The sequence below is a fragment of the Xylocopa sonorina genome, chromosome 3, assembly GCF_050948175.1.
Source record: "Xylocopa sonorina isolate GNS202 chromosome 3, iyXylSono1_principal, whole genome shotgun sequence".
NCBI classification, from domain to species: Eukaryota; Metazoa; Arthropoda; class Insecta; order Hymenoptera; family Apidae; genus Xylocopa; species Xylocopa sonorina.
Genome location: NC_135195.1, coordinates 6,242,225 through 6,255,733, shown reverse-complemented (window position 1 = coordinate 6,255,733; position 13,509 = coordinate 6,242,225). Strand labels below are relative to the sequence as shown.

The window sequence follows — 13,509 nt, the reverse complement described above, 5'->3', positions numbered from 1 at the left end:
GCGTCCTCTACCTCCTGAGTATCCAGTTTACTCGTAAAAAATTGACTTACGCTGATTGGCTGGTGAATCGGTTGATTATCGTCGTCGGTATTCTTCGCGTTATTGTACCTCACCTCTGGATACTGGACAACGCGGCGTCTGGGGACGTCAACAACGGCACAGCTGCTGCTGCTCGCATCCTCCGAAGCTACTGTCCGGTAATTAGCGACGTATTAATATCCACGATATAAACGAGCGACGTGCACGCTTGTATTTCAAGCGGACCACCCAACGAGGCCACGTTCGCATGCGTTAATTAACCATTTTCTACCTAGGACGAATCACAACTCGGGTGAAATCTCACCCCCTATTTTCTGTATTCTATTTTTTGTATTCCTGTACTCGTCGAAAAGCATTTTATTGATTAATGTCGTCGGTTAATGCCGTGTCACCTTTTCGAGTGGACGAACACTCGATAATTAATTTGTCCATTATTTATTACCCCTTCGACGGGTTTCCTTTGAACCGCGTTGGGTCAATCTGCGTGTGGTTTTTTTTTTATAACGTTGCTTTACGCAGAGACTAGGATCGTCGCTTTGCTATAATGTAAAACCTAGGGTGTCGTAAATTACAATCCGGCGATTTCAATAATTTATAGATGGAACGTGTGAAGAAGGAGAAACAGGGATTACAATAGAAGGATTCTTTTAAAATTTAGAGACTCGTATTAAAATTTAGAGACTCGTATTAAAATTCAGAGCCAAACCGGAGGGGTGGCATCTGCGAACACCATGTAAGTTTCAGAAAAACTAGGTTGTAGCACATGCGATTCGTCTTACGTATTAATATTGTGCTCTGTCTATCGCAAATGTATTTCTAATTTCATGACGTTGTATTTTATTATTTTATCAATTGATTATCCACGATTATCGAACGAGATCAAAGTGTCATACTTTGTTGGTCTCGAAAGGAAAAAAAGTATTAACTTTAACATAATTGAAATTCACTGCCCACGTAAAATAGAATGATTTCGCAGAAATAATGAATCACTTATTACTTCCACAATGTTCGATCCGATACTAGCAATATCTTAGGCTTCATCTACCCGTTATGCCACCAGATAATCCATTTTGCCACACGCCAGTCAATCGCGATAGAAAGCTAGATCTCAATCCCAGTTGAGAAAATAAAAACAGTAATCCCATAACGAAGCGACTCCTTTAAAGTTCAATCAAACAGAGTGCCGCGACGAAGAATAAAAACGAAGGGGGCACATTCGCACGGTTCAAACAAAACCCAAAGGGGGTGGTGGTGGTGGTGGTGGTGGATGGTCACGTACGTGTTAATCCGCGATAATGTCGAAGCTCGAAGAATGATCCACGATCGGGCCAATCGTGAAGGTGCTTTCGAATACCGTAGCCAACGTCGTTTGTTACACGGTGGACGGGTATCAATTACGCGAATACCGGCGATTGATTGTGCATTGGCATCGTTCGAACGTGACGGAGGCGCACAAAGCGCTCGAGGCACGGTGTTATGCTCGAGGGCATCGATCGGCGATGATTCAGGAACGTTCCCATGCTGTCTAAATAGAATCTCGGTATGTAGACGCCGAGGTGTCGGTTGCCAGCCGATTCGGAAAGACGTTTCACGATGAAATCCACCTTTACTGTATTAATCTCATCTTGGACTGTGCGTTGCCTCCGCGAAACCAACTGTTACCACTGATATCTCTTTTCCTCCAATCGATGCTGTCCTTTAACCTTCCTCAAGATATTTTTTCAACTCCTCATCTCCGACATGGCACTGGTCCAATAGAGCGCAAAATAAAAGTACGCGATACATTCGTTACAAATGAACAAGTGCCCTAATATTCTAATTAGGGGTGCGTATCGACGGACGTTGCACCATTTGGAACCCTCTGCTCGCTCTTGCTTTAATGTAATATAGGATCAGGCGAGATGAGACATCCTGTAGAACGAACAAATTCATGAACTTAAGTAGAACAAGATTGATGCTTTGTCGGGACTGAAAACAAACGCCAAGGAAATCGATGTTACGCTGTCCATCGCTCACCTTTAGAAGGCGCGCTCGACTATTCATACAGTTCGCGGGTCGAACAACAACGTTACCAAATGCTCGTTCCGATCGATAGCCGTTTAAACGATGATAACGACCAGCGATCGATCGCGCAGTGACAGTATGATTGAAAGGCTGGCAATAAATTGGCCGCGTGACGACAATCGATTCGATACGAGGCGGGAGACGTTTAAGCGTTCAAACAGCGATTACGTAAACGTATGAGCAATTGAAAGCCCGACGATGTTTACGGCTTTCATATCCTTCCCGCTTGCTTTAATAGCCGTCTAATGCACCGTTTTTCGTCCCTCGTTCCATCGCGATCGATCTGTTCGATCGCTCGTGTTAACGTGTGAAAGCTGGCGCCAAGCGCTCGCGTCTATTGGCCGCTAATTATTTCATCGAGCGCTATCAGGCTTGTTCGACACGCAGCGGAGAAAGTTATCATGGATATTATGATTCGTTCGGTGTTCAATGGAAGACCAAGACGGTTGGTAGCTGTTGCTGGGTATAAACCGATATCGTGTAACGTGCCACAACCGATGAATCGAATGGCGCGGTTACAGGGTAGCTCGTTTATATTGAGCCAATCTTTTGAAAGTTACATCGCTACTTCAGTTGATTTAACAGAATATTTAGTAGAGAAAAGGAAGTCAAGTATTGAATAATTCTTTCTGCTATCAAATTTAACCCTTTTATGTAAAGATCTATGTGTTTCGTTTTTTTTCAGTTTCTGGTATTCATTCTTGATCATACGATTGCATATAAATTTTGTAGATCATCTACTACTTGTACAATTGATTATAAGTGAAACATTTGTATAAACTTTAAAACTTGGATCTTTCCTCGAATTTCGATCGCGTTTTATGCGAATTTTTAAATACTTGCCGTAGCTACTGGTAAACCGCCAAGCTTCACTGTTTGTCAGGCTACAACAGTATTCCGGTAACGCAATTATAAGGTAGTGTATAATTTCCCTGGATTGGGTTTCCTTCCCGCCACAGGCGCGTGTTCGCCACGGAAGGAGATGGGAGGAACTTTTTTTGAAATCGGAAACGAACCACGTCCTCCGAAGGACGGAACGCAAAAGGTGAAAAGAAACGGTGTCTGACGACACGCGATACTTCTACTGTGCGCAAGTTACGCGTTACGAAGAATTATCGCGCGATTGGGTAATCGATGGGAAGGTCCGGTGGAGGTGTCCTCGGCCAGGGTGACGAGCATCCCTATTCTTTATCCGCAGGATTCGATCGTCCGCCGTTAGAAAGGATATCGCTCGCCATAAGCTGTTCAGGTTCGTTAAGCGTCATTCAAGGGGAGAAGTGGGCACTCGATGGAAGTTGAGGTACGCACAGTTTCCATGAGGTTCGTGGACAGTGCAATCTGGACTAGGCCTAGGTCTGTCATGTTTACGAGACTTCGATTTCTCGAAGTGAAAATTGCCTTGAATTTACTCACCATCGGTTCGTCGCGTCTCGACTGAGGTCGAGCGTAAAGCCGCCTGGCGGCTGGTATATTATACGAGTGTTTAATGAAAATCTATGGACTAGGTGATTAAAAGAAAGAAATATAGCGGTGTAACGCGTTGCACCGTGGTGTTAGAATCCTTAATTCGGTTTATCTTGCGGCTTTTTAATTGCTGAATCATTTGATTAGCTTCTTTAAATGGCTACCACAACTTTTCCTTCTTTTTTCCGTCTTCTACCGCCCGTGTCTCTTTTTCTTCCTACTCTTCAGATTTTTTCTTCGTTCTTCTTTTCCAAACGTAGGGTCGGTACAATAAATTATGCGGCGCAATAAATTATGCGACTCGTCACCTATACTTATAAATTTTATTTTTTATCACGAGCTTTTAATGTATGCAATCGATCGACGTAATGGTATGTTTTCTTGCGGTTTTGTTATTCATCGCTGCGTATAATTAACGCATTATACGTTACGTAGAATTATTACCCGCGAAGTTCACTATAATATTCAGTCACAAGTTATTTATTAGGCGCTAATGACTGACAATGTCGATCACCAAATATTCGATTCTTTTTCAAGAAAATATTGATCGCGTGCATGCACGAAATTATACATCGGAATTACTCGTATTTGTAGTTAATCACGCGCGTTAACGATTTGTTTCGAATGAAAAAGTAAAAATAGTAAGAGAAAATCATTTTTATACATTCTCGATAAGAACGTCACATTAAACTATGGAATACCGACTTTAACAAGATCGCAGCTTGTATATACACATATATATATTTAAATTCATAATCTGAAGTTACTGTGAAACTCTCGCGCACTTTATTAGAGCCTCTCGCAAGGAACATTTTTGTCGAAGTTAATCCTGAAATTCCAATGATATCATGAATTCTCAGTTTAAACCTTCGCCGCGCCAATGGAAATGCAATATTAATTAAGTCGCTCGCGTTGCAATGGTACTCTGAACTGATTCAGGCGACCATGCTTTAACCGTGAAACGTGAGTTACGCGCTGTAAGCTGGGAACGTTGAAATCAATGCATGGACGAGTCATTTCGGCGCCTAAGGACAGTATCGAAATGGATGGAAATAATAAAAGTAGAATGGATGTATTAGTTGAGAGAGAAAGGTACTTCGATCATCTATGGACTGGTGCACCAACGGTCGTTCCTCGAGGCGTTTCTTCTTCTTGTCGCCTCTTCGAATCGGGTGGCATTTTTCTGCACGACCAAAGTTATGCTGGCGCGAAAGTGTTTTAGAATAGTGGTTGGTATCCGGCACCAACTTTAACGATCACTCATTTCTCAAACATCTTATTCTCTGAATCTCTGTCAAATGTTTTACAAGTTTTATAAACTTTTTCTTTTATTTTCGTAACGTTTCTTGTGGAATATGCTTGCTCATGTCGAAATGAATATTTTAATTACACGCAAAGTATGGTAGTAAAAATGTTTCAGAGTATTTTCAACGTTTTTTTTAATGAAACTACATTATATAACATTAAACTGGAAATTTACTAAAGAACCAGGAATGTTATCAAGCAATTATTATGAAATGGGTATTCTTTTAATACCATAAACACTATAACTGTGCCTTCTGAGCCGGAGGCTCAGAACTCCGCAGCTTCATTGGCGGACCAAAGAGACCAAAAGGGGGTCAAATGGGATGTCATTTTGGGAGCAACAACGTTTTAATTATTCAAACGAGCCTTTTTTAAATCACTTACCCAGGAAGCCGATGAGTGTCTCGATGAGCTACAAGTTTCTAGTAACAAGACGAACTTAAGGTAATGCCTCAATTACTGAGATCAGAGTAATGATCCAATTTTCTTGGAAGTTCGAGCCCTTGATACAGCACTGCGGATACAGATAATGTCGTTGGATGCGTATAAAGCAGGGTACGCACGTGGGCGGGACGGGTTGCGCATGTGTTCATTACTGGCGATGCGTTGCCATTATTAATATTGAGAACGATGCCTTATACAGCGACCCCGCATCCTCCTCTTATATTCGATATGTATTTTGATGTTACATTTTACTCGCGTTCGATTTAGTTAACGATCCGGATCAGCGGATCCAGCCACCCCCTCTCGTTACGATCGTGTCATAGGTTTTATCATACCGATTACAATTTATGATTGATAAATGTGTAGTTTTAATGTCATCCCTTGCTGTTTACTTCACTTAATATTATTACGTCTGCATATTAACCGTTCGATCGCGAAATATCTATTCATATGTGTAAAGTGCTCCCAATTTAAGTGAACAGAGGCCATTTTGTTTTAGTTTCGCACATATTTGTTTGATTCCTTAATAGGATAAATTTAATAGAAATTATGAAGGGTTGTTCAATGAATGTTTATAATATAAATTAATTTTTTACTTTTTTAATTACAATAGATGTATTCTAGTTTTGAAGTATATCTGATTTAATTTTTCAGAAGACGAATATTGATATTATATTATATTCCTACGATGCTGTAATAACAGTTACAAAAGTTATTCATTTTTACGCTTCTTATCCGCTAAAGATATTTTTCCTCTATTTTTACAAATTAAGTACGATGCCAAGGAAAGAAAGAAAAATTAATATAGTTTTTGGGGTCGCGACGTTTCTATTTAAAGATGTAAAATGTTCTGCAGATCTGTATCCGATTGACCTCGTAATATTTAATCTTGCAGCCTAGATTTCGCGGGGGTCGATATCGAGGAGGTTTTTTTTTTACGAGAATGTGTTGTACATTGTTCACATTTTTAAAGCTTCGCCTTGACCAATCGTGACCCAATTGTACTATTTCTCTCTGTATTATGCCAGAACAAATGTACAGCTCGAAATAGAATTCAATATAAACCCTTCATTTAACATAGATTTAATTTTCTCGAGCGTTAAGAAATATTCCGATACGATTAATTCCTGTTCCTATGGAGCAGCATACTTTTAGAACTTTAATTATAGGATTCCTTGAAACCACTTTATCCAATGTGAAATGTAGAGAAAGTAAAAAATATCTTGTTTTCGGATGTATGTAGGATGTGATATAGATTTAGTATTTCGGACATTTTCAACAAACAAATGGATGTTTCACGAATACGTTCTGTATTAGCAGGATTTCATACGAATTACAACATACCGCACGACAGGAAACGAGCAAAGTCCAAAGTTGCAGCTTCGCGCTGACGCAAATCTAACGTAATCCAACTAAATTTGATGTACGCCAGAATTCAGAGAGTCGAGTCTAAATCTTATAACCCTAGCGTTAACAACATTGAATATCGATACAACTTATAACGGTCTAATTAAAATATACGGTATACGTTCCCCAATAAAATTTACAATAAATCTTCAATTTTCACAAGCACCATACTGGTATACAAGAATCGTGAAGAATCATTTTCAATTGTCATTTGCTTCAAGAAAAACGCCACGAAGCTATCGTAAGTGAACCGATTTTCAATCAACCACACGATGTACATCTAAAACACCACCTCTCGTACTCGTAGATCGAAGGGTGAAGTTTCGTTCCTCCTCCGCGAGCGCTGATTAAAACCAACCCCCTGAACGTGTGATCCACCTCCATCGAAGCCTGATCTCTCGAACGATTCGTAGGTCACGGCTGGCGAGGAGTTTGCACGCGTCCGTAATTCTGGTTACGCGACGAAGAAAGAGCTCTGTGCAGCGGTAGGACAGGTCCGACGAGCGCTTCGGGGGGAAAGTATCGTTGCATTTTGATCGCGGAAGATCGTTACTCCCGATCGGTGCTCGCCGGCACCGACGCGGGCATCTATGCGTGTGTACACGTGTACAGAGGCGTTCGTAGAGAGCCTATCCGTATGTAGAGCCGCGTCTACACGGCGCGTCGGCTCAAAGTTAATCTGGATTAACCGGTCTTGAATTTTCTGCGCGGGGTTGGAGGAAGGGCGGCCGCGATGTAGAACGGCGGCGGAACGGCGGCGGAAAGCCTCGCAGAGAAGAAACTTGCGGCGGTGGGACGAGGGAGTGAGTGGACAAAAATCGAGATCAAAGAATTATGCCCTCTGGAGAAGGCGCAGCGGTTGCGCGGCTCGTCGTGGCTCCCTAGCCGGCATGCGGAGTCGCGTTATACGTGCTATCCCCCCGTCAACGGATTGTCTATGGGGATTCTTGTTTGGCTGACGGAAGAACGGGGTCCCGCGGATACGTAACGATTCCATTTGCTTCGTCTTATTCAGTGGACCATGAATGGCGCGGGATTCAGCCTTGGACCTTGGACGTTTCCTTGCGTCATAGGTGTTGTTAATGATCTTGCATCGATTCTTGGTAAAAAAGGGGAGCAAGCGAATGGCGGTTCGACTTCTCGCGGTGGAATTGATATCGGTAAGAATGCGGAACTGCCTGGTGGTCTCGTTACTCTCGCCATTTGTTCACTTTGAAATACACGTGTGACACCCTTCGAAAGTAGTGGGATCTATTCGAAGAAGATCTTTCGAAAATTCGAAGACATTTCTTTACGGATTGTGGGTATATCAACGTAGCAGTAGTTTCAGTCATGAGAATTGTAGAATTTGTAATAAAAATATCCGAAAAAATTCTAGTATATTTAACTATACATTTCAGACATCTAAAATTGTCGTCGTTAAGTCTAATAAATAAGAGAAAGTAAGCTAGAAAAATTAGAATTTCCTCCACAATTGCACTTCTAGTCGAGACGAAGGGTTGAAACTTGCTGCACAATATTTTCTTTCGACACCCTATTTAATTACTTTTGGCCCGATCAAAAGTCTACGCCTTTTCGTAGCGATGCCTACGTGGAACTTGTTGCAAATCCTGAAACTCTTCAAATGCACTAATTTGAAAATAACAAAAAATGCAAAGAATCCATTGAAAAGTAACCTGAAAATATAACTAACACAAAGTGACGCTGCATACACGGAAAAAAAGCCCGGATACATTAATTCGCAAACGTGTCGGATTGTAATACAAGGAACCAAGCGTAAGGATGCGTTTAAGAAACAGTTGAAGGATCTGAACGAGATGAAAGCGAGGTGTAACGAACGCATCGTTCCCATGTACGCATTGTGTGCTTATAAATATAGGCTTGTACCGTGGAAAAATGTAGCACAGTCGCGTTGGTAACCGATGGAACGAATAACCGGGAGGGGAAAGATCGCAGTCGGTTTTCGGAAGTTCCACGAACGCTGCGAATGGTAACGGCTGACGTGAACGCGCGGACGCTTGGTAACGAACCAGTTGCACTGTCAGGTTAATTTAATTGATTCGATTAGAATGCATTCGCGTGCACGCGCGGACGTTGCTTTATACAGCTAGCTGCCGCACCGCGGTTATGCATGTTTAACAACACAATTAACCACGCGTCCGATCGGACTTCGAGCGGCTGGATATCGGAACAGTGGACGCATGTGTTTCAATTAGCCCGCTAGAATTGAACATTACTGTAAGGCGTGTCAGCCCGTAATCGTGGTAATTTCGTGCGCGGGTTATAAATTACAATTAAGACGTACGCGCTCGACGTATGCACGTAAAGTAGTTCCCACGTGTTGCTTGTACTGTCGCAGCAGTTCATCATTCAAGCTTGCTCATTTAAATGAAGTATTTTAATTAGGAATTGCTCTCTCACCTTGTATCGAATTTATTTCTCCGCGATCTGTCAACGTTAACTTATAATCTTACTAACCTATCTATGAAACGCTTTATTTATACATATTTATAATATTAAACGTTGCTTGGTATACTCGAAGGGGATGGAATGAAAATTGACGCGAGATTTAACTTCCGCACAGTGGAACTCTGTGCAGGATTTTATTAAACCCAATTTGCAAGAATGATGTAGAATTTAATTAGGAAATTCCTTAATTGATGGACTGGAAAGTAAATCAGGTGCAAAGCGTTGGAAGTGAACAGGAATCGGACGCAATTAGCAGAGAAGGAGAAACGCTAAAAGATGGAGCGAACGAAAAACACAAATGGCGTTCGATGTGTCTTGGTAAATTTATTGGCTCGAACTAGAATAGTTCGTTTGCGTGCATCGGGCTCTGCAATTTCGTTCGGTCGCTTTGAGGGTTAGCCTTTAATTTGCCGCCAAGGATACTAAACCTAAGAAGAGTGTCCGGAATGCCACTTGCCACTCGAAGGCTCTTTCTTTCACACGTTCCAGCCTCTTTCTGTTTGACGTGAGATCAGAAATCGCATGGATATGGTTCGTTAAACGTTCCATTCTCGTTTCTACTTAAATAGTGATGCCTAAACGTTGGAACAGAAGAACGAACGATGCAACTATAAATATAGTAGTCTTAATATAATTATAGTGCCATGCAAAGTATTATACATATTAAATTATAGTAGTGTACAATTTTTCTTTGCACAGAGAATAACTAAAATATTGTCATTGCGTGGTGTATTTGATTTTATTAAATTCTTCTATACAAATTGTTTAAGAAGGTCGACTTAAATTTATAGTATTCGAAGGAATTGATATAAATTTGTCTCAGATAATTCTTGATTGAAAACTAATAAAAGTTAAAATATTTATATATATTTTTATGGAGGTTATAATAAAAATTTAAGACATCTTCCATTTGCAAGACTACAGACTTTGTAGAATTTTTATTAAATATTCCTACTATATTCGAAATAATAATAAATGTATATCTCATATATTTCCAAAGCTCCGTCATTAGAGTCTAAACTTTGCAATACTATCGCTGCACCGTTTCGATCATCAGTGTTAAACCGCTTTACCCCTTTTAATCACTGATAACGTAACAAAAAAACATGTAAAAATACAATAATTTGATGCGTTAACAATTTTCCATAAAAGTAAATAAAGTTCAGAATTCGCAATATTAAATGTTCTTTAACTAAAGTTGCGGGTGTGTTGAATGATAAAACCTCGGAGCACTAACGTTCGCTAACATAATAAAATCATCGTCGTAAATTTGATTTATTGTGCGAGCATCGAATACGTGGAATGCGAACGTCGACGGGTAGTTCTGAGGATAATGCGCGTCAGTATTAATTATTCATATCGACGGTCGTTCGAAGTGAAATTATAATCGGCTATTCATGCGTCACATCGCCAAATCGGTTGGCAGATTCTTTCAGATGGGAGCGCGGTTGGCGAACGGAAGTACCATTTGCGACTCCCAGACGCAGGAAATGGACGAGCTAATAATGAGCAAGGCTATATACGATGGAAACACGATGTCTTCTCACATTATTGATATATATATAGTTCGATCTAGCTATTTAGAAAGCATCGAACGTTATATATGTAAATGATGTACTTCGAGAAATATCTGAAACGAGAGGATATTGATTTTTACATTTATAAAAATAATTGAAATTTAAAGTATAGAATAAAGTATCCAAGGTATAGCATATTGTAATATTATTTAGTGGATGGAGTAATTCTCTGTACAATTAAAAGGAATGCGATTACTTTTATTTTAAAAACGATAATTCTTTGTTTTCTTTATTTTGAAAATTTTACTATTATTTACAGTGCACGGAAAAGCAATACCGTTCGTTAGCAGTGCGAGCATACGTGTCGCGTACGCGTACACGACGCTAATAAAAGATCGGGGGATTTTCGTGGAAACGAATTTATTATGCTGCATTCAGACACGCGTGTACCCCTGGTGGGACACAATAGGGTTAAAGAACCTCTGATACGGCGTCAATTGATTAGCAATGGAGAGCTACGTGGTAGCGTGGGTCGACAGGTTGTCCTTTTTCAATTTGCAATCCTACGATCGCCTGTGCAGGGCTACGTCCGCTTGTCTACCACGCTCTGGCTATGAGAATAGGCGATAATAAAGTCCTGGCTGTCATCCGCGGATGTCACTGCGCAATGATATCAGAAATTTATCGCGTTTCTATGGTCCGTGAAATGATCGATCGATCTGGACGTTCGTTCGGCGATTTTTCGACGGTTTAACATCGCGAACTGCGCATTACAAATTTGTAGCGAGAAAAATTTGTCGTATTCTAGACAAATGGTGACAGTCAGGTACAGATTGAACTAAGGCTCGTTGAGAAAGAAGAATCTTAATGTGCGTCCATGATGAGGTAACTCGTGATCCAATAATTTCACAAAAACTCATGGAAGTTATGAGTTTTTACTAAATGGCTCATGGTCATTGGTGGGGAAGCAATAAATACCGCGCCTGAAACAATACCAATCACATAGAACGCATTGCGAAAATGCAGGGACGTGATAAAAACAGAAAGAAGAAAATCAAATTACGCCTTAGGCGTTGTAGTCTCTCCAAAGTAAACTTCCTCGTCCAGTTTGTCCTCGTTCCCGAAGCACCTGTACGCTGGGAATGCTGTAGGATTCTTTAAGGACTCTATGTAATACTTGACGGATCTTTGATGACTGCATGCGTCTCCTATTGAACATACGGGATTAATAAAATTAGAAACTAATCCGAGCCATTGAAGTGTCTCATGCGAGATCCACGCTAAACAGAAGCGTTCGCGAACGAAAACAATCGCGCGTTACGCTGGAATTAGCGAATGCAAGCAGTTATAAACTTCGAGTTCGCGAGCAAATCCATCGATATGTTCAGTAGATAAACAGTTCGCGAGCTGTTTTTTATGAACAGCAGTAGCGTGAACCGGACATTAACGATACGCGTTACGATTTACCTAGCAAGGGCATGCAACCTGGCTGAAGCATATAATTCTCGTTCGGAAAGAAGTCCACAGTCCCTGTTTGGTAAGGCGTTCCATAAAGTCTGCTATTGGTGTGAATCATAACGACTGTTTTAGCGTCAGATGGCATGACGTGACACGAAGAGGGATAAAATAGCGGTCCCGCTGGATCTAGACCTGTAACAACGGAAATAAGTACTTAGTTACACAATCCTTCGCGAAAGTATGCGAATACACACCTTCTCTCTCTCTCTTCTTAACGCTTGATTTTTCAAGTAACGTTATAACTTCAATAAAAGACAAGAAGTAAGATTTGTATCGATAAAAGAAGGGTATGCTTATCGAAACATCTTTATAAATCGATACTTTTCATTCAATTGTCCATATGAATTGACGCGAAGAGACGTGATTTTGTTCTTATCTTTGATAAAATACCTGTGATTCGAGGAAGGGTGGCATGCTTTAGGTTCCTCCCTATTTGGCCAGCTATATGAGCGCCCAAAGAATGTCCGACTATGTGCAACCTGTCCACATCGATCCATTTTTCAGTCCTGTCGAAGAATTCTGCGAGCGTTCTCCCTATAAAGGCTATCTGATTGGAGACGTAATAGTAGTCGACGGTCAACACTACGCTACCCCAATCGAGCAGGATTATGTTGACGCCGTTCTTGTCCAGATAAGCTGCGAATGCGAGATGGTAGAATCAATCGTGTCCGTTTCCGCTCGCTTATTTCTAGTGCATCGCGCGATAGCAATACCGTTAATCACGTTCAGGACGTTTGGCCTTTCATAGTTCTCCAGGAATCCGTGTATGAAGAGGACGGTGTCTCGGTCCGTATCAATGAACTCCGCAATGCTATCTGGATTGTGTACCAAGATATCCGTCGCTGTATAGTACGAGCTATTAACGCTGTAATTACGTTAAGAAATGAAAAAAAGTGCTAACAGTCAATGTGATATATATACGTGCAAGAATTACATTTTACTCTCTTTCAGTCTATATATACATAATGTATATGTTATATATAGATTCTGTCTATAAATATCTTTTTTTATGTATATCAAATTATTACGTTACAGAAATTGAATCGAATATTTTAAATAAAAGTTTCATATAGCTACGTCTTTGTCAATGGGGATTGGTTATCGTATCCCAAGTGAAGAAATAAGTTGAGCAGATTTTACGAACCCTCTGTAAACCTTGAGGCGAATTTGCGCGAATATCTGTGGGTCATAGTTGTCACCTGCATGACAAGTAACACGATTACTCGATCATTGTTTGATCACGTTTCGCTTCTCTACTTTTTACCGTCAATAAAGAAAGAAA

At 40.7% G+C, this 13,509-nt stretch overlaps 1 protein-coding gene across 1 annotated transcript; it reads right to left on the bottom strand.

The window, feature by feature from the left end:
- Positions 1–11,634: 11,634 nt before the first annotated feature.
- LOC143433466 (pancreatic triacylglycerol lipase) lies at positions 11,635–13,296 on the bottom strand. The gene is made up of 8 exons (XM_076910804.1): positions 13,256–13,296; positions 13,162–13,179; positions 12,941–13,092; positions 12,618–12,863; positions 12,170–12,359; positions 12,043–12,116; positions 11,773–11,917; positions 11,635–11,692 (listed from the first exon to the last, which is right to left on the bottom strand). Exons 1-8 carry the CDS (start codon positions 13,294–13,296, stop codon positions 11,635–11,637), a joined length of 924 nt encoding a protein of 307 aa, XP_076766919.1.
- Positions 13,297–13,509: the final 213 nt, after the last annotated feature.

Excerpts from the sequence above, each read along its gene's own strand:
- LOC143433466 (XM_076910804.1), bottom strand. The coding sequence starts at position 13,296 with ATGAAACTTTTATTTAAAATATTCGATTCAATTTCTGTAAC. Across the intron at positions 12,360-12,617 it reads CACCCTTCCTCGAATCACAG|GTCTAGATCCAGCGGGACCG; the intron begins GTATTTTATCAA and ends CCGTTGTTACAG. Across the intron at positions 11,918-12,042 it reads GTTTATAACTGCTTGCATTC|GAGACGCATGCAGTCATCAA; the intron begins GCTAATTCCAGC and ends TATGTTCAATAG.